Source organism: Ranitomeya imitator, chromosome 4, assembly GCF_032444005.1.
Source record: "Ranitomeya imitator isolate aRanImi1 chromosome 4, aRanImi1.pri, whole genome shotgun sequence".
Taxonomy (NCBI): Eukaryota; Metazoa; Chordata; class Amphibia; order Anura; family Dendrobatidae; genus Ranitomeya; species Ranitomeya imitator.
Window position 1 is genome coordinate 291,895,793 of NC_091285.1, and position 21,471 is coordinate 291,917,263.

The 21,471-nt window shown below is 44.6% G+C and overlaps 1 protein-coding gene across 3 annotated transcripts; it reads left to right on the forward strand.

Annotated features, from left to right (window-relative positions):
* Nucleotides 1-405: 405 nt before the first annotated feature.
* Nucleotides 406-19,342, forward strand: ZCRB1 (zinc finger CCHC-type and RNA binding motif containing 1). 3 transcript variants are annotated; one of them, XM_069764749.1, is made up of 8 exons: nt 406-528; nt 2,337-2,439; nt 2,680-2,708; nt 2,849-2,960; nt 3,043-3,150; nt 15,670-15,776; nt 15,861-15,936; nt 18,877-19,342. In XM_069764749.1, exons 2-8 carry the CDS (start codon nt 2,356-2,358, stop codon nt 19,006-19,008), a joined length of 648 nt encoding a protein of 215 aa, XP_069620850.1. In that variant the 5' UTR covers nt 406-528; nt 2,337-2,355; the 3' UTR covers nt 19,009-19,342. The 3 variants fall into 3 exon arrangements, with proteins under 3 accessions (XP_069620850.1, XP_069620848.1, XP_069620849.1); XM_069764747.1 differs by having other exon boundaries at nt 15,861-15,942; nt 18,877-19,159; XM_069764748.1 differs by having other exon boundaries at nt 407-514; nt 15,861-15,942; nt 18,877-19,159.
* The last annotated feature ends 2,129 nt before the right edge of the window (nt 19,343-21,471 follow it).

Consider the following 21,471-nt stretch of genomic DNA (forward strand, 5'->3'; position numbering starts at 1 on the left):
TATGCCTCCGTGTTCATTCCGCCAGAAGAGGAGTACAGCAGGACATAGTGTATTATCCCCGCTGTATAGGGCTATGTTCGCACAATTGTCTGCATCATGGAGTGGTAAGTGGACTTGAACTCTGCCCTTGACAGAGTTGCAGCAAAAGCTGAGCCCTGGACCCGGGGAGGGTGAGTAAAACCGCATTTATTATACTAGAATTCCAACAGGGGACTAATATTTCCTGCAAGGGGACAATGTCCCCCGACTCCCCCGGACTGAGGGTGAGAGAACACGTCCACTGCTCTGATACAGTGTACACCACATCCCGGACCCACTCAGGGTTGCGGAGCGGCCATGTTTTCAGAGACCAGGGTCGCGTTTAGACTATGAAGTGGCTCCTTCAAAATGGCGCCTGCGGTGGAGACGGAAGTAGTGAAGTCGTGTCTCCTGCATACGGAGTAGTGAGCTCGCAGAGCTGCGGTAGAGGAGAGATGGACGGTGGAGCGGAGCGGACGACGAGCTCCTAGGAAGTGTGAGCGGAGACTGGTGAGCCGCAGGCCGGGACGTATGCTCGGCTGAGAGGGCCATGACGGGACATCTGGTCTCTGTTCCCCAGCCTGTATGACTGCCATCCCGTCCGTGGTAGACTGGTGGGGAGGCACCGCTGCTGCCGATCAGACAGTCATGCAAGCTGTGCAGTTTGCCCCATGGCTACATAGGTGGCTCTGTGCTATATTAGTGCACCGTGTCCTGGGATTACCACCGATCTGCTGTTTATGGCTCCTGTAAGGTTGGAGCGCCCCTTTAATATTAGCCGATATCCGTTTCTGTCAGCGTTCTGGCCGGGTCGCCGTGATGGAAACCCCGTCCTATAGTAGCGTCACTTAGAAGGATTGTCCACCAAGTGCATGTAATCGGGGCGAAAATCATTATTAACAATTGGCTTCCAATTTTTCACCGTTTGCCATCTCTACCCTTTGTGCAGAACCTGAGACGGTCTGCCAATGACATTGTAAGTTTAGTTTTTTTTCTAGCTTTTTCTGAGATCCACTCGGATGACACGCCATCTCTGTATTGAATGTGCAGGGAAACCAAAAGCCAAGATAAAACTTTTTACTTTTAAATGAAACCCAGTTGCAAAACAGATTTTTGGCCCAAATACAGTATAAAAACCGTATAGGCATTTATTAAAAAAGAAAACAGTCCCGAGCGTTCTGCAGATTGCACAAGGTTTGTGCACAAGGTGCATCAGACGAGTCAGGAGAAATGGGTAGTGTGAACACGGCCTGAAATGCCAGGTTTGTTTATAACATAATTTAGTAAAATAATTGTCATGTCCTTTTAGCCTCTCTTCACATTATAGCTGTTTTGTCTGGAATAAGTAATACCTTGCTTATTTCCATGGTCGACTTTCCATCAGTCACAGTATTCAGTGCAGGGATAGTGGTGGGTAACTGCTTCTTTAAATGTAGAGCCGGGACCCCCGAAGTGGTGAACTGAACCACAGTTTGATTAAAGATAAATAGGGTGTTTTTTGCGCCATTTTAGATGTCCTTTTTATTGGTTAGAACGCTGCCGCTACGTTCACTAAACAGGTTGGCGGTCTACATAATGATATGTCACATCTGAGGCTATGTGCACACGTTGCAGATTTCCTGCAGAACTGCAGCTTTGTTTTCCGCACAGAAACACTGCAGATCCGCAAGTGATTTACAGTACCATATAAATCAATGGCAAAAAAAATTGCTGTGCTAATGGTGCGGAAAATCTGCACAGATAACGCAGCAGATTCCAAAGGGTATGTGCACACGTAGAATGGTCCACTGCGGATTTTTCTGCAGCGGATTTGATAAATCCGCAGGGCAAAAACACTGCGTTTTTCCTGCGGATTTATCACTGTTTTTGTGCGGATTCCACTGCGGTTTCACACCTGTGGTTTTCTGTTATGGAGGAGGTGTAAAACCACTGCGGATACCGCACAAAGAATTGACATGCTGCGGAATGTAAACCGCTGCGTTTCCGCGCTTTTTTCCCCGCAGCATGTGCAATGCGGATTGCGTTTCCCATAGGTTTACATTGTACTGTAAACTCATGATCCGCAGCGTGTGAACATAGCCAAAAAGGATCATGTCAGTTCTTTGTACAGATCTGCTGCGTTCCTGCACCCATTCCATAATAGAAATCTGCAGGGGTAAAAAAAGGATTAAATCCGCACAAACATGTGCACACACTAAGAAAAGGCGCAGATTCTGACCTGAGTTTTCTGCCAAGAAATGCAGAATCTGCACAGAAAATTCCACAGTCAAATCTGCAACGTGTGCACATAGCCTTAAGGTGTGTTCTTTCTATTTCAGGTGGTGGTCCCCAGATACCATGAGCGGAGGGCTCGCACCTAGCAAGAGTACTGTGTATGTGTCCAATCTGCCATTCTCGCTGACTAACAATGATCTCCATAGGGTACGTACATAGCACAGCAATGCCCTGCTAGCGGGGTGTCAGTGGGTGCACAGCTAGAATATTGCTGGTGTGCGTATTAGCCCTCTGCGCTGTGTCAGGGGCTAAGGATCGGGCATGGCTGAGGGCCATTGTTATAGATGGCCTAATAATGAAGCACAGTAAGGTGACGGATTGCCTTTAATAAAGCGTGTGCTGATTAAAAACTAAAATCCAAATGTCTTTTTTTTTTTTTTTTTCCAGATCTTTTCAAAATATGGTAAAGTAGTCAAGTAAGTAATGCAAATAATCCGATCCATGGCTAGTAGTCAGTGTGTAATTCTGTGCTGTCAGTCTGGCTTGTGTGACCGCTGCAATCCTGGAGGAAAGTGATCACGTTATTACGGTAATCCTGTGTATTTCTGCCTTTCAGAGTTACTATCCTAAAGGACAAGGAGTCCCGGAGAAGCAGGGGCGTTGCGTTTGTGCTGTTCCTAGATAAGGAGCCTGCGCAGACCTGCGTCCGCGCGCTGAACAACAAGCAGGTGTGCTGCCGTCTTACTGCGCGTGCTCATTACATGGCGTGTACCCATTACATGGCGTGTACCTTATCTCTGCTTGTCTCAGCTCTTTGGCAGGGTAATAAGAGCTAGTATCGCCATCGACAATGGCCGAGCGGCGGAGTTCATCCGGAGGCGGAACTACACGGACAAGTCCAGATGCTATGAGTGTGGGGTGGGTACATCGGTATCAGGATTGCTTTACAAACACTACCACTATTGTCCCATAGAAAATATTCACTGCTCCATAGGGTTGTATGTCTATCACAACCATTTCAGCTTATGCTTCTTCACCGCTCTCTGTTGACAGGCTGCAGCATGTGTGCATGTGACCGCTGCAGCCAATCATTGCATTTAGTGGTGATGCTGCTGAGCCCAGAGAATGGCTGTATTGGTCTTGTGCAGAGTATGACTACTGCAGCCTGCAAACACTAACTGCTGCTGCTAATTTTATTATTTTTACAGTGGACAAGTATACGGAAAAATATACATTCTGTAAAAATCCTAAGGCTGTAATGTCTCTTAAAGGGAATCTGTCACCAGGCTTTGGTAACCCCTTCTGGGAGCAGCATGATGTTAGGGCAAAAACCCTGATGTACCCTTATTTGGTTGCTTACTGTAAGGCCGGCGTCACACTTGCGAGTTTTACGGACGTAAGTGCGCAGAAACTACGTCCGTAAAACTCGCAAAAAATACGGCACAATTATTCTCTATGCCCCTGCTCCTATCTGCCGTATTTTACTGATCAGTATTATACGGCTTTCTACGGCCGTAGAAAATCGCAGCATGCTGCGTTTGTCACCGTATTGCGCAAATAAAACGCCAATTAAAGTCTATGGAAGCCCCAAAAATACGGATTACACACGGACCAGCAGTGTGACTTGCGAGAAATACGCAGCGCTGTTAGAGAGAAAAGCCGGTAATTCAGTGCGGTGTACAGTAAAATCACACTGACAGCTTACAGAATAGGTAGAATAAATATGTACACATAGAATAGGTATATATGTATATATATATATATATATATATATATATATATATATATATATATATATATATATATATATATATGTATGTCAGTGAGACATATATGTATATATATTCTTACTTCATACAGCCGCAATATAGCAAAAATCCAGTAATTCAATTACCGGCTTTTGCTTTCTCCTTTTTAAAACCCGACATGATATGAGACATGGTTTACATACAGTAAACCATCTCATATCACCATTTTTTTTTGCATAATCCACACTACTAATGTTAGTAGTGTGTATCTGCAAAATTTGCCCGTTCTAGCTCTTAAAATAAAGGGTTAAATGGCGGAAAAAATTGACGTGGGCTCACGCGCAATTTTCTCCGCCAGAGTAGTAAAGCCAGTGACTGAGGGCAGATATTAATAGCCTGGAGAGGGTCCACAAACAAATACAAACAAAGGTTGTTGTAATATTTTATTTAACGCCCAATCCAATCACTGTAGACCCTCGTTCTGTGAAAGAAAAAACATAATAAACCAACAATATACTTACCTTCCGCAGATCTGTAAAGTCCAACGATGTAAATCCTTCTGAAGGGGTTAAAACATTTTGCAGCAAGGAGTTCCGCTAATGCAGGCTGCTCCTTGCTGCAAAACCCCGGGGAATGAAGCTAAATATAGGTCAATGATCTATATTTAGCTTCATTTGCGGTGAGGCGCCCTCTGCTGGCTGTTCATAGATCGTGGGAACTTACCTAGAAAGCTCCCAGGCTTTCTAGGTAAGTTCCCACGATCTATGAACAGCCAGCAGAGGGCGCCTCACCGCAAATGAAGCTAAATATAGATCATTGACCTATATTTAGCTTCATTCCCCGGGGTTTTGCAGCAAGGAGCAGCCTGCATTAGCGGAACTCCTTGCTGCAAAATGTTTTAACCCCTTCAGAAGGATTTACATCGTTGGACTTTACAGATCTGCGGAAGGTAAGTATATTGTTGGTTTATTATGTTTTTTCTTTCACAGAACGAGGGTCTTCAGTGATTGGATTGGGCGTTAAATAAAATATTACAACAACCTTTGTTTTTATTTCATTAAAATAATTTTTAATAATGTGTGTGTTTTTTTTAACCCTTTCATTCAATTGGATTAATAATGGATAGGTGTCATAATTGACGCCTCTCCATTATTAATTAGGCTTAATGTCACCTTACAATAGCAAGGTGGCATTAACCCTTCATTACCCCATATCCCACCGCTACACGGGAATGGGAAGAGAGTGGCCAAGTGCCAGAATAGGCGCATCTTCCAGATGTGCCTTTTCTGGGGTGGCTGGGGGCAGATGTTTTTAGCCAGGGGGGGGGGGGGCCAATAACCATGGACCCTCTCCAGGCTATTAATATCTGCCCTCAGTCACTGGCTTTACTACTCTGGCGGAGAAAATTGCGCGGGAGCCCACGCCAATTTTTTCCGCCATTTAACCCTTTATTTTAAGAGCTAGAACGGCCAAATTTTGCAGATACACACTACTAACATTAGTAGTGTGGATTATGCAAAAAAAATGGTGATATGAGATGGTTTACTGTATGTAAACCATGTCTCATATCATGTCGGGTTTTAGGAAGGAGAAAGCAAAAGCCGGTAATTGAATTACCAGCTTTTTGCTATATCGCGGCTGTATGAAGTAAGAATATATATACATATATGTGTCTCACTGATATATATATATATATATATATATATATATATATATATCACAGTGGGGCAAAAAAGTATTTAGTCAGTCAGCAATAGTGCAAGTTCCACCACTTAAAAAGATGAGAGGCATCTGTAATTTACATCATAGGTAGACCTCAACTATGGGAGACAAACTGAGAAAAAAAAATCCAGAAAATCACATTGTCTGTTTTTTTAACATTTTATTTGCATATTATGGCGGAAAATAAGTATTTGGTCAGAAACAAAATTTCATCTCAATACTTTGTAATATATCCTTTGTTGGCAATGACAGAGGTCAAACGTTTTCTGTAAGTCTTCACAAGGTTGCCACACACTGTTGTTGGTATATTGGCCCATTCCTCCATGCAGATCTCCTCTAGAGCAGTGATGTTTTTGGCTTTTCGCTTGGCAACACAGACTTTCAACTCCCTCCAAAGGTTTTCTATAGGGTTGAGATCTGGAGACTGGCTAGGCCACTTCAGGACCTTGAAATGATTCTTACGAAGCCACTCCTTCGTTGCCCTGGCGGTGTGCTTTGGATCATTGTCATGTTGAAAGACCCAGCCACATTTCATCTTCAATGCCCTTGCTGATGGAAGGAGGTTTGCACTCAAAATCTCACGATACATGGCCCCATTCATTCTTTCATGTACCCGGATCAGTCGTCCTGGCCCCTTTGCAGAGAAACAGCCCCAAAGCATGATGTTTCCACCACCATGCTTTACAGTAGGTATGGTGTTTGATGGATGCAACTCAGTATTCTTTTTCCTCCAAACACGACAAGTTGTGTTTCTACCAAACAGTTCCAGTTTGGTTTCATCAGACCATAGGACATTCTCCCAAAACTCCTCTGGATCATCCAAAGGCTCTCTAGCAAACTTCAGACGGGCCCGGACATGTACTGGCTTAAGCAGTGGGACACGTCTGGCACTGCAGGATCTGAGTCCATGGTGGCGTAGTGTGTTACTTATGGTAGGCCTTGTTACATTGGTCCCAGCTCTCTGCAGTTCATTGACTAGGTCCCCCCGCGTGGTTCTGGGATTTTTGCTCACCGTTCTTGTGATCATTCTGACCCCACGGGGTGGGATTTTGCATGGAGCCCCAGATCGAGGGAGATTATCAGTGGTCTTGTATGTCTTCCATTTTCTAATTATTGCTCCCACTGTTGATTTCTTCACTCCAAGCTGGTTGGCTATTGCAGATTCAGTCTTCCCAGCCTGGTGCAGGGTTACAATTTTGTTTCTGGTGTCCTTTGACAGCTCTTTGGTCTTCACCATAGTGGAGTTTGGAGTCAGACTGTTTGAGGGTGTGCACAGGTATCTTTTTATACTGATAACAAGTTTAAACAGGTGCCATTACTACAGGTAATGAGTGGAGGAAAGAGGAGACTCTTAAAGAAGAAGTTACAGGTCTGTGAGAGCCAGAAATCTTGATTGTTTGTTTCTGACCAAATACTTATTTTCCACCATAATATGCAAATAAAATGTTAAAAAAACAGACAATGTGACTTTCTGGATTTTTTTTTCTCAGTTTGTCTCCCATAGTTGAGGTCTACATATGATGTAAATTACAGACGCCTCTCATCTTTTTAAGTGGTGGAACTTGCACTATTGCTGACTGACTAAATACTTTTTTGCCCCACTGTATATATATATATATATATATATATATATATATATATATATATATATATATATATATATATATATATATATAGACAGTATATATGTTTTTATTTTTTTTTTAACACATGGATCCCTTGTATAGGCGTATGTCGGTTTGGCAAGCCTGCGATAAAAACACGCAGTACGGCTGCCATACGGATTACATACGGAGGATGCCATGCGCAAAAAACGGTGACACACCCTGCCTACGGAGGAGCTACGGACCACTATTTTCGGGACTTTTCAGCGTATTACGGCCGTAATATACGGACCGTATTTGCATACGCTGAGTGTGACGCCGGCCTAACTGTGATAAAAAGCAATCTGCTGCAGATCTACCAGGTTTCTGAATGCTGTATAAGTCTGCCCACACCACTGATAGCTTTTAGTGTGCTCTGTTCATAGGCAGAAAGCTGCCAATCAGTGGTGGGGGCAGGGACGGACTACCTGGCAGCTGGTTTACTAGTCCTCTAGTGACGTTCTCTGCTTCTATTGTAAGCTGCTCTCTGATTAGGTGGCAAAAACCTGGTGATAGATTCCCTTTAAAGTGTCCTCTATATAAAAAGCAACTGCACGGGGATGAAGGTACATTATTTATGTTAATCTAATAAATAATGTAAAAAAACTTGAACATAAACCATTTGATTACAGGACAAGTTTTACACAGATTTTTAGAGGGCTGGAGCAGGATATACAAATAACACCCATAACAAAGGGCTTGCACACCTATAGTAGTAAAATATACAAGATCACAAACTCTGTGGCCAATATACGTACACTGTGTGTCTGTGATTAATGAATATATGAATTCCACTACTGCTGTATATGTAAAAAAATGTGAGGTACTTGGTTAACATTTATAGATCAAATAGCCATCCAACCACGTCAAGGTGAGTTAATAAGGATGGTTCCTAACTAATGACTCACCTGAGCCTACCAGGCCTCTTATAGATATGAGGGAAAGATATGGGAAAAGATACAATATGACTTAACTCTCATTAAAACCTTTCTTGAAAGATCTGGATGCACAGCTAGGGGGTTAGGCACATGGTGAGGTTAGGGACCAGCTATATCAGGTCACCTTGGCTTGGTTGAATGGCTTTTACACTTTGATAAGGAAATATTAAGTAAGTCCCTTGTGTTTTTTTATGTGTATAACAATAGTGGAATCATGTTTTCATCAATTGCAGACAGTGTATGTTCTCATTTACTCTATATAGGAGTGAGGAGTGGCTCACTAATGCTCTAAAACTGGTGTCATTGAGCCCCCCTGTTCTAATGGTCGCTGGTGGTCTCAGTAGCCAGATCCCCAGAAATCATATATTTATCACTTATCCTTTTGACAGATAATAAATGCTGTTTTTGGAAAAATGTCTTTAAAGAGAACCTGTCAGCACAATTTGGCAAGTTATAGTAAAGTTATGGCTGTAATGAAGCTTTTTTTCACATTAAAACAACACCTTTTAGAGAAAAAAAATCCACTTTCCTATCGCCATGACAGCACCCACTACGAGAGAGGGGATCCGCCCACCATCCTGACAGGAACCTACAGGTTAAAAAGGGGCAGTCCCCCTCGCTTCTCCAGTTTGGGTTCCTGTCCGGCCGGCGGGAGCCTGCAGGTTAATCTTACCCGGGTCCGCCATGCCTCTGCGCGGTTTCCATGAGAACGGCAGAATCGGGGACACTGGAAGCAGCGTCTGGGGTGTACTGTGTACAGACCCCCCCTCGGCTGGCAGGAATGTTCATGCGAACCCAAGTGCTGGGGAAGTGCCGACCTGGGTCGCATAAGCGCAGCGCCGGGAGGCTGGAGTGCTTGTGACCCGGAAGTAGTTCAAGTACTTCCGGGGGAGGCCGGCAGAGGAAGCGCGGCGGTTTAAATCTGAGCTGCAGCTGAGAGTAAGTGTGCGCCAAGATGCCCTCTGTAGGGGACACTGAGCACCCGCAGGTGCCTGAGCAGCAGCAAAGAAAGAGCGGTGGCAGCCGCTCACGCAGCAGTGATAAGACGCGTGGAAAGCAGAGTTCAAGTACCCCAGCGCCTCGTGGCACTTCACCCCCTACGGAGCCGGTACTCTTCCATCAGCCTTGGGTGCGTGTATGATTCCACACCTGGTAGCTGATTGTTCCATTTCCTATGCTTTGTTATAGGTTAAGAAGGCCTCAAAAACAAAGCATAAACAGTGTGCATTATGTACAGAACCATTGCCAGACAGCTATATCAATGTTTAAGTAGCCCATGTGTTTCTGGACCTATATAAAGAAGTTGTGTCAGGCTTGCATTTGCCGTACTTTAGAAGAGGAAGCTCCCCTCCGTACATCAAGTTTAAGGGAGGTTATTAGAGAAGAGATCAGATGTTCCCTTAAAACTAGACTGCATGAGAAAACCAGTGTGGAAGTGTTGTCTGATTCTAGCCCATCTCTGCAAGAAGGTGAATGTTCGGACGCTTCATCACCATCCTCCTCGGATGAGGAAGGAAGACTGTGCTTTTCTATGGAAAATATGGAAGCGTTAAGGCGGTTCGGTCGACCATGGGTGTCACAGACAATAGAGAACCTAGATCCACCCAGGAAGTTATGTTTGCTGGATTATGTCAGAAGAATTGCAGAACTTTTCCGGTAGTAGATACAGTGAAAGATCTGGTTAGACGAGAATGGGATAAGCAAGATAAGGGGTTTTTACCATCGGCTGCAAAAAGATACCCCTTTGCCAAACTTTTGGCCCAGTGGGTAAAGGTTCCTAAAGTGGACGTAGCTTCCACTTCAAAATCTGCCTCTTTACCACTTGAGGACTTGGGTCTCCTTGAAGACCCATCTGACAGGAAAGCTGATATGTTCCTGAAGAAAGTATGGGAGTCATCTTCGGGAGCCTTTAAACCGGCGATTGCTAGTACCTGTACTGCCAGATCTATTATGGTCTGGGTAAGTCAGCTGGAGGACCAGCTTAAAACAAGAGTGCCCAGGGATAAACTGCTAGACTCCTTGTCTCAGATCCGTGAGGGGGTAGCTTACCTAGCAGACGCGTCGGTAGACTCTTTAAAGTTAGCAGCAAGATCGGCTGGTCTTTCGAATGCTGCCCATCGCGCACTTTGGCTTAAAACCTGGAAAGGGGATGCTCAGGCTAGAGCCAAGTTGTGTACTATTCCATGCAGGGGTGAGTACCTATTTGGCCCCGTACTGGATGATATTCTTGCTAAGGCAGAGGATAGGAAGAAAGCGTTTCCTAAGGTATTTAATCCTACTTTTAGAAACGCCTTTAGAAGACAGATGCCTTTCCGAAGATTTCAGTCTGACCACCCGGGCTATAGCAGAGATTGGAAACCAGCGGAACCGAAGAAACAAGGTGCATACTTCGGGAGCTCTTCATCGTCAAGACGTAGACGCAATTTATAGATAAAACTGATCTCCCAGTAGGCGGTAGATTAAAGGTACCTTCACACTCAGCGACGCTGCAGCGAAACCGACAACGATGTCGATCGCTGCAGCGTCGCTGGAGTGCTGTCACACAGACAGCTCTCTAGCGACCAACGATCCCGAGGTCCCCGGGTAACCAGGGTAAACATCGGGTTACTAAGCGCAGGGCCGCGCTTAGTAACCCGATGTTAACCCTGGTTACCAGCGTAAAAGTAAAAAAAACAAACACTACATACTTACCTACCGCTGTCTGTCCCCGGCGCTCAGCTTCTCTGCACTCCTCCTGCACTGGCTGTGAGCACAGTGGCCGGAAAGCAGAGCGGTGACGTCACCGCTCTGCTTTCCGGCTGACCGACGCTCACAGCCAGTGCAGAGAAGCTGAGCGCCGGGGACAGACAGCGGTAGGTAAGTATGTAGTGTTTGTTTTTTTTACTTTTACGCTGGTAACCAGGGTAAACATCGGGTTACTAAGCGCGGCCCTGCGCTTAGTAACCCGATGTTTACCCTGGTTACCAGTGAAGACATCGCTGGATCGGTGTCACACACGCCGATCCAGCGATGTCTGCAGGGAGTCCAGCGACGAAATAAAGTTCTGGACTTTCCTCAGCGACCAACGATCTCCCAGCAGGGGCCTGATCGTTGGTCGCTGTCACACAGAACGAGTTCCTTAACGATATCGTTGCTACGTCACAAAAAGCAACGATATCGTTAACGATATCGTTATGTGTGAAGGTACCTTAAGATACTTCCTTAACCAGTGGACCAAAATAACTTCTAGTACCTGGATCCTGGGAGTAGTAGCGTCAGGGTTGAAGTTGGAGTTCCAGAAGATACCTCCGAACCAGGTTATTTTGACTACTCTTGATTCTCCGATTCAGCAACGGGCCTTAGAAGTAGAGATCCAGCAATTAATTAAAAAGCGGGTTATTACAGAAGTTCCAATGGGTCAGGAGAAAAAAGGGTTTTATTCTCTATTTTTGATTTCTAAGCCTGATGGGTCCTTTAGGACTATCATAAATTTACGAAAATTAAATACATTTCTTCAACATCACGCTTTTAAGATGGAGTCCATTAAATCGATGACTAAACTTTTATTTCCCAGGTGTTACATGTTGATATTGGATCTAAAAGATGCGTACTACCATCTACCAGTTTACAGGGATCACCAGCAGTTCCTCGGGATGGCTTGCGATTAGAAGATCAGGTTAGGCATTTTCAGTTCGGGGCAATACCCTTTGGCCTTTCCATGGCCCCAAGAATATTTACTAAAATTATTGCTGAGGTAATGGCCCATGTCAGGGAAAAGGATACCCTTGTGGTACCCTACTTGGATGATTTCTTAATAGTTGGGAATTCAGTCCCAGTGTAAGGCCCGTGTAAATGCTATAATATCGTCTCTGCAGGACCTCAGTTGGGTAATCAACATAGAAAAGTCAAGACTAGAACCTGCCACGGCTCAAGTTTTCCTGGGTATTCTTCTAGACTCAGAAGAGCAAGCATGTTTTCTACCATAAGACAAGAAGGAAAGGATTGTTCGCAAAGTCAAAGCAGTGAGGAAGAATCCGGAATTAACCTTAAGAGACGCAATGTCCCTGCTAGGGTCATTGACATTATGTATACCGGCTCTACAATGGGCTCAAGCTCATACCCGGGTACTGCAGTCCGAGATCCTAGAAGCAGAAGGAAAGCTTCAGGGTTATCTAGACGGGAGACTTAGGCTATCACCAGCCACTCTTCACAATCTAAGATGGTGGCTAGACATACTCCATCTGTCAAACGGGGTTCAATGGAGTGTCAAACCAGACAGAGTGGTCACGACCGATGCCAGCCCATTTGGTTGGGCCCACATGGGGGAGATTCCGGCCCAGGGGCAATGGTCAGGTCCAGAATCCCAAAACTCCTCAAATTTTAAAAGAACTCTTGGCGGTCAGATATGCGCTCCTTCACTTTCTACATCCCTGAAGGGTTCGCACGTACGGGTGCAGACCGACAATATGACAGTGGTGGCCTACCTCAACCATCAAGAAGGGACAAGGTCACAATCTCTAAAGTTCACCGCGGCTCAGATACTCACTTTAGCCGAGGCACACTTCCTTTCCCTCTCAGCGGTTCACATAAAGGGAGAGCAAAATGTAGAAGCAGACTATTTCAGTCGGCATTCCCTTCGGCAGGGGGAAAGGTGTCTGGACTGACAAGTGTTCAAACAGATAGTCAGGCTCTGGGGATTGCCAGTCATAGATCTATTTGCCACGAGGGAAAACAGGCAGGTCAGGGAGTTTGCATCACTCCGGGTAATAGACCGACCATGCATAGTAGATTCCCTACAAGTCCATTAGAGCTTTCCTCTAGCTTATGCATTTCCCCCGATGTGCTTAATTCCTCTAGTTCTCAGGAAGATCAGGGACGAGGGGGCGAGAGTAATTCTAATTGCCCCCTTCAGGCCCAAGAAGCCCTGGTTTTCTCTACTCAGAGCGATGTCAGTGACCAATCCTTTGGTATTACCAGTGGTTCCGGGGCTCCTTTCTCAAGGTCCATTTCATCATCCCAATATGGAGAGTCTTCATTTGACGGTGTGGAACTTGAGAGGGAGTTATTAAGGCAAAGGGGTTATTCAGAAGCTTTAATATCTACTTTGCTAAAGAGCAGGAAAGAGATCACTACAAAAATTCTAGGGTCTGGAAAAAATTCCTTACATTCCATCAGCAACCTCTGACGGACCATGTTCCAATTCCGGCTATTCTGGAATTCCCGCAAAACGGCCAGGAATTGCGCTTGGCAGTTAATACTCTTAGGGTCCAAGTGTCAGCCCTAGGAGCCCTGTATAATAGCAATGTGGCAGGATATAGGTGGATTTCTAGGTTTATTAAAGCAATTGAGCGTAGTAACCCAATTCATATTGCTAGATTGCCACCTTGGGACCTAAATTTAGTGCTTGATGCGCTAACACAACCCCCTTTTGAGCCATTATAATCTACTTCAATTAAAATTCTAACCCTAAAGACAGCTCTACTGTTAGCATTAACGTCTGCTAGGAGGGTTAGCGATATCCAAGCGCTATCAGTTGATCCTCCCTATCTAATGATCCTTCAGGACAAAATTTGTCTTGAAACCAGATCCTGCATACTTACCAAAGGTAGCGTCTAGGTTTCATAGGAGTCAGGAGATATATTTACCGACCTTTTATGATAATCCAGTTTCAGAGGAGGATAAAAGATGTCATACTCTAGATGTTAAAAGAGCAGTATTAGAGTATTTGGATAGAACACAAAGCTGGAGGCAGAGTAGGGCTTTGTTTGTCTCTTTCCAGAATCAGAAGAAAGGTTTGAGTGTCACAAGAAGTTCCATCGCTAGATGGATCAGGGATGCGATATGTCTTGCCTATTCTGCCAAAGGAGAGACACCACCAGAGGGCATCAGGGCACACTCCACTCGGGCTATGGCATCATCCTGGGCGGAGAAAGCGGATGTTCCCATTGATATATGTAAGCCGGCAACGTGGTCATCACCTTCCATCTTCTATAAGCACTATCGCCTTGATCTATCTGCCAATTCCAGCCTACACTTTGGGCGTTCAGTACTTAGTGCTGTGTCCCACCCAGATAATAGTCTTTGAAAGTCTCTCGTAGTGGGTGCTGTCGTGGCGATAGGAAAACCAGTTTTTACTTACCGGTAATAGGATTTTACAGAGTCCATGACAGCACCCGTACATTCCCCCCCATATTTAATCACTAATTTTTGCACTCTATTGGAAGGTGTGCTTTGGAATCACTCCACTCTATAGAGGTGATGGTATTTAGTATTGTTTAAGATATTATTATCATGTACTGAGTCATCGGTGGTATCCTTTGTACTCTGGAACACAAACTGGAGAAGCGAGGGGGATTGCCCCTTTTAACCTGTAGGTTCCTGTCTGGATGGTGGGCGGATCCCCTCTCTCGTAGTGGGTGCTGTCGTGGACTCTGTAAAATCCTATTACTGGTAAGTAAAAACAGGCTTTCTTCTAATGAGGTTTAGGTGCACAGGGGCTGGTCTGTACACTTTGGGTTCTGCTCCTGTCTGGCCCTTCCACCTGTCTTTAGTGTTTGAATTGACCTGTTATGCGTTGTCATTTCCTGTATGAGTCGGCACTGTCCTTGCCGTGGGCAGCAAAAGTGCACATTTATTTCCGGGCTGTTCAATGAAATGCAGTTTGAGATTTTGGCTCAATGGCGTCTTTTCGAGATGTCAGTGAGCGGAGTTCTGAATCTGCGCTTGGCACCATTTTATTAAAGACCAGCCTACTAAATCAACCTGCTCCCTCGCTGCCAGTGGCAAGGATGGCACTGGCATGACATTTAAACAGGTGGCAGGTCCCTCACAAACTAGTGACCTGTCATTCAAACACCAGAGACAGACAGAGGGTCCGGGCAGACGACCCTGTGCCCCGTCTGGCCGGGGGCAGACGACCCTGTGCCCCGTCTGGCCGGGGGCAGACGACCCTGTGCCCCGTCTGGCCGGGGGCAGACGACCCTGTGCCCGGTCTGGCCGGGGGCAGACGACCCTGTGCCCGGTCTGGCCGGGGGCAGACGACCCTGTGCCCGGTCTGGCCGGGAGCAGACGACCCTGTGCCCGGTCTGGCCCCCTGTGCATTTAAATCTCACTAGTAGAAAACCTCAAATGGTGATTAGAGAAGAACCACAAAGTGGATTTCTTTTTTAGCTAAAGTGTCCTCTTAGACTGTATAACAGCGCCATTAGGGCCTTGGGTTTACTGTACATTACAAAATCGTGCTCACAGACTCTCTATAAGCATCGGAATTACCTTTGAAACTGTAAAAGCCATGAGCTGTCACTAATTGTGTGCAACCACTCAAAATGGGTTGACTGATTGTCTTCATTTTTTTTTCTTTTTTAAATGTGTATATATAATTTTTCTGTGTTTTGTAAACTATAAAAGGACCCAGGTCACTTGAGTTATGCCTGTCCAAAAAATATGCTAGGAGATCGGGAACCTCCACAAAAGAAAGAGAAGAAAAGAAAGCGAAGGGTAGAAGTGGAAGAAGTGTAAGGAATCAAATCACCTTTTAACCATGACCAGTACTGTTCTTATTATACAACCCTGACATGTCCACAAATTTTACTCTCTAGAGTTGAAGATGAACAGAGTGAGGATGAAGGTGAAGATCCTGCTCTTGACAGTCTCAGCCAAGCCATAGCATTCCAGGTACAGGTATTACATGACAGGGATAATAATTGACTTCTGTTACTGTACTGTCCTTTGCTTTGTACGAAGTCTTACAGAGCAGCCTCCTGCGGAGCTATAGCCTGCCAACACTGCAGAAGACTTGTAGGTTTGGGTGCCATGCAGGTTTAGGGGAATTCAGCAAGCATTTTGCACCAGAAAACTGGCATTAAAGTCACAAATGTTTTTTGAAATACAAAATTTATGTTAGCCCCACCGAGTGGGGTGGGCAGAGACTAGCAAGAAGTGGCAAGGCTTCGTACAACCCTACAGATTCACTAGAATTTACACCACAAAAGTCATATTCTGATATTGGTACCTGGGAATCTAAAAGTTGTGCCACATTCATTGAGCGGCATTTGCCTCATCATCATTTTGGTGCATCATAAATCAAGGCTAATGTATAAAACTCCAGATTAAATGGGTGGTCCAGGTGTGGGACAATCTACAGTCACTCTGTGACTGGCATGAGCGGGCGAACTTATGACCGTATGTATGCGATTTTCATACTTAGTGTTATATGCTGACTAAACATGACCAGCTTCTCTCAACTCATGACGTAAAGAAAGAAGGTGGACACGCCTAGTCGGCATGTGACTCCAATTATGTCAATTGTATACATATGGTCCCGTGGCTGCCTGCTGACATCAGTGATACCTGGGAGAACTGTTACCGTGCAGTATCACAATTCAGCAGTCACTTTAGACCCCTGCCAGAACCCCTTCGCCCTTTCATTAGTATGAACACTGCTGGATTCTCAAGTGATTTATGATTATAAGCTTCCAGCACAAGTACAGTTGTGCTCAAAAGTTTACATACCCCGGTAGAATTTTTGCTTTCTCGGCCTTTTTCAGAGAATATGAATGATAACACCAAAACTTTTTCTCCACTCATGGTTAGTGGTTGGGTGAAGCCATTTATTGTCAAACTACTGTGTTTTCTCTTTTTAAATCATAATGACAACCCAAAACATCCAAATGACCCTGATCATAAGTTTACACAACCTGGTGATTTTGGTCTGATATCATGCAAATAAGTTGACACAAATGGGTTTGAATGGCTACTAAAGGTAACATCCTCACCTGTGACTTGTTTGCTTGTAATCAGTGTGTGTGCATAAAAGCTGAGTGAGTTTCTGGGATCCAGACAGACTCATGCATCTTTCATACAGCCACTGATGTTTCTGGATTGTGAGTCATGGGGAAAGCAAAAGAATTGTCAACGGATCTACGGGAAAAGGTAGTTGAACTGTATAAAACAGGAAAGGGATACAAAAATATATCCTGGGAATTGATATTGCCAGTCAGCAACGTTCAAACTGTAATTAACAAATGGAAAATCATGGGCTCTGTAAAAACAAAACCACGGTCAGGTAGACCAACAAAAATGTCATCCACAACTGCCAGGAAAATTGTTCGGGACGCAAAGAAACCCCACAAATAATATTAGCTGAAATACAGGACTCTATGAAAACTAGCGGTGTGGCTGTTTAAAGATGCACAATAAGGAGGCACTTGAGAAAAAATGGCTGCATGGGCGAGTCACCAGAAGAAAGCCATTACTGTGCAAATGCCACAAAGTATCTCGCCTACAATACACAAAACAGCACAGAGACAAGCCTGAAAACTTCTGGAACAAGGTAATTTGGAGTGAGGAGACCAAAATTGAACTTCTTGGCCACAACCATAAACGTTACATTCAACAAGGCCTATGATGAAAGGAATACCATTCCTACTGTAAAGCACAGATGTGGATCGCTGATGTTTTGGGGATGTGTGAGCTACAAAGGCACAGGAAACTTGGTCACATTTGAAGGAAAGATGAATGCAGCACATTATCAACAAATACTGGAGACAAATTTGCACTCCTCAGCCTGCAAGCTGCGCATGGGACGTACTTGGACATTCCAACATGACAACTGGCAAAACACAAGGCCAAGTGGACCTGTCATTGGCTACAAAGTGATCAGGGTCATTTGGACGTTTTGAGTTGTCATTATGATTTAAAAAGAAACAGTAGTTTGACAACAAATGGCTTCACCCAACCACTAACCATGAGTGGAGAAAAAAATGTTGGTATTATTCTCTGAAAAAAGGCTAAGAAAGCAAAAATTCTCCCGGGTATGTAAACTTTTGAGCACAACTGTATTGTCCAGTATTGCACATTACAGACCGGTCTACTTGGCATGAATACACCTAATAAACTGCTTTTGTGACGCATTGGTGACTACTGTAGAGCCGAACAGCATTACCTGAAGACTTCCTTGCATCCCAGAATGAAACATGCCATGTATCCTGCTGTCTAATTACAGGCTGTACTTAGAAAGCAGGCTTAGTGAAAGATTATTTTCATGTTTCTTAAACAGTAACAAAACTTTCTGCCTGACTTTCCATATTTGGCAAGCAACTTGAATTGCCTCAAGAATGGTAGGGGTCTAAGTCCTGAGAACGACACATATCTTGCATTAGACCCCTAAGAATTGCCCAGCTCAGCAGACGGGAGCGCACCGCTTATCTGAGCATGCACACAGAACGGGGGTATGGATTGAATGAAAGTATAGATTTCATAGTTTATGGAATCCGTATCCCCGTACGCTCTTGTCTACGCGCTTCTCAGGGGTCTATTGCGCAATCATTTAGGGCCTCGATCTTGACCCTAGTGAACTGCAGGCAATTGAAGTGCCAGCTAAATATGAAAATGTCAAAGATAATTTAGTTACTTTTACTTTAGGACTTACTCATATTTAGTCTAGACATGTATAACCTAATGCTCGGAAAAAATATACTGCTGTTAAAATGCATTTACCACGTTTTACATCCATATTTCAGGGCGGGCGTCTGAGCCCTTGGGGAAAGTTTGTGGATTACTGGAGAAATACTTTATTATATACTGTATATCTTCAGTTTTTCTCTTTCATTACAGCAAGCAAGAATGGAAGAAGAAAAAATCAAATTCAGACAAGCAGCGGGGGAAACCTCCACATCCAGAGCCTCAAGGCGACCAAGAATCAAAAAGAGCGCGTACTTCAGCGATGAAGAGGAACTTAGTGACTGAGTGTATACGGGAACACTACTGCGCTCCAGGAGGACTTGTCATTAGTCGGCTCCAGACTCACCTGGGACATTGCATCTTCCCAAGAGACTATAAGATTTTGCTTCACTTCGTTTCCACAGTTTTAACCAATTATTTTATTTATGAAAAGTTGATTTGTATAACGATGCCCACAGGTGGGAAGTGACCAGTGCAGTCATTACACCAATTAGGGCTGCGAATCACTGGTTGTATTAGGATGGTTACATGGTTGATGTTTGTAAATCAATGTGTCCTGTTACCAGATTTCACAAGGAAAATTGCATATGTTATTAAATATATTTCTTAAACCTGAAAAGGCTGGTGTGCTTACTTAGAAAGTCTGAATGGCGGAATCATTTATTTTAATTTTATAGTTGGGCTGTTCGGCTAGTAGGACACCAGGCTAGACCAGACCTGGACAAACTGCAGCGGGCCACATCGGCCCTCTGGCTAGTCCAGTCTGGCCCGCGGACAGAGACAGCCAAAGGGCTGAAGAAGTGGCCCCTGGGCCACACCATGCTCTTTCCTGCCATCACCGCTATCCACATCCTTGAGATGAAGACATACGTTGGTGGAGGAAGGCGCCGCTGGTCCATCTTCCACTAATTGGCACAAGAGATGGCAGATGCGATGACATCCTTTCACACGTCAACTGTGCATTGCGCGGGAGAGAGCAGAACATAGGGGAATGTTTCTATGTATATAGAAGGCTATGTGGGGGCTCCCGCCTTGTGCAGGGAGGAGCTATGTGGGGGAAATAAGTATTTCATCCCTTGCTGATTTTGTAAAGTTTGCCCACTGACAAAGAAATGAACAGTATCATTATAAGGGTAGGTTAAGTTTAACATTGAGAGATAGAATATCAAAAATAAAATCCAGAAAATCACATTGTAAAAATTATATAAATTTATTAGCATTTTGCAGTGAGAAATAAGTATCTGATCCCCTACCAACCATTGAGTTTATGTGCACACGTTCCAGATTATTCACGGATTTTTCGCGTTTTTTGCATGTATTTTCGGTGGTATTCTGCGGCACGCATAAACGCATACATTATGCATCCCATCATTTCCAATGTATTCCGCAATTTGTGTACATGTTGTGGATTTTTCCGCAAAAAAATACGCATGCGGAAAAATACGCAGCATGTTCATTAATTTTGTGGGGTTTTTTTGCGGCCTTCCCACTGTTATTGAATTGGGAAGAGCCGGAAAAAAAACACGAAAAATCCGCGCAAAAAACGCGTGCGGATTTTATGCGGAATATCTCTGGTTTTGCTCAGGAAATTTCTGCATAAAATCCTGACGTGTGCACATACCCTAAGGCTGCGTGTCCACGTTCAGGATGGCCGGCGGTATCGTCGGAGCGGCAAACCTGCTCTGTGGTAAGCTCCGCCCCCTTTCTGGGACGCGATGATGCCGGATGTGTTCATAGCACACTTCCGGCATCATCGCATAGGGTCCTGTGCTATATCTTGCGGCGACGCAGTGTCGCCGCAAGATATACGGACATGCTGTGATCTGAAAAGACGCGCAGCATGTCCGGAGTCGCAGGGCCGCCACGTGCGTGTTACCATGCATAGTGGAGACGGGATTTCATTAAATCCCCTCCACTATGCTGTAACATCTGGACGCTGCGTGTCTGACGCTGTGGCTCTATGCAGCGTCAGACACGCAGCGTTTCCTGCACGTGGAAACATACCCTAAGGCTATGTGCACACGATGCAGATTTGCTGCGGATCCGCAGCGGATTTTTCTGCGCAGAAACGCTGCAGATCCGCACTGTGATGTACAGTACAATGTAAATCAATGGGTAAAAAAATAGCTGTGCAGAATTGCTGCGAATTTCAAAGAAGTGCATGTCACTTTTGTGCGGAAATGCAGCGTTTCTGCACCCCTCCATGTTAAAAATCCGCATCAATTCCGCATAAAAACTGCGGCAAATTTGCGGCTGCAGATTCTGCCAGGAGATGCGGATTTTGTGCAGAAAATTCTGCACCTCTTTTCTTACGTGTGCACATAGGGTATGTGCCAGGGCTGTGGAGTCGGAGTTAGTTTTGGTTGGAGTCGGAGTCGGTAGAAATGTACCGACTCCAGCTTTTTTTTAAAAAGTGTTAATATTTCATAATTGAACTTTCATATGAATTTTATAAATGTTACGCAAATATATATGTTCTATCAAATTATGAACAACAGTGATAACCAGTTCTGCTGGAGATAGACATTTGTGTGTCACTGTTCTCCACTGCCCTTATCTAATCTTATACTTGGTTAACCTCATGCTGCCCCAACCCCCCTACTTACAATGTATGAAACTGAAAGTGAAAATGTGTTGCAAATTCTTAGTAGTAAAGCTCCTCCTCTAGACTAGATGTTTGGGGTGCGTCTTCCAAGCATCTCACAGCTGCTACTCAGAAGAGGAAGACTGTAAGAAGTATTATCCTTT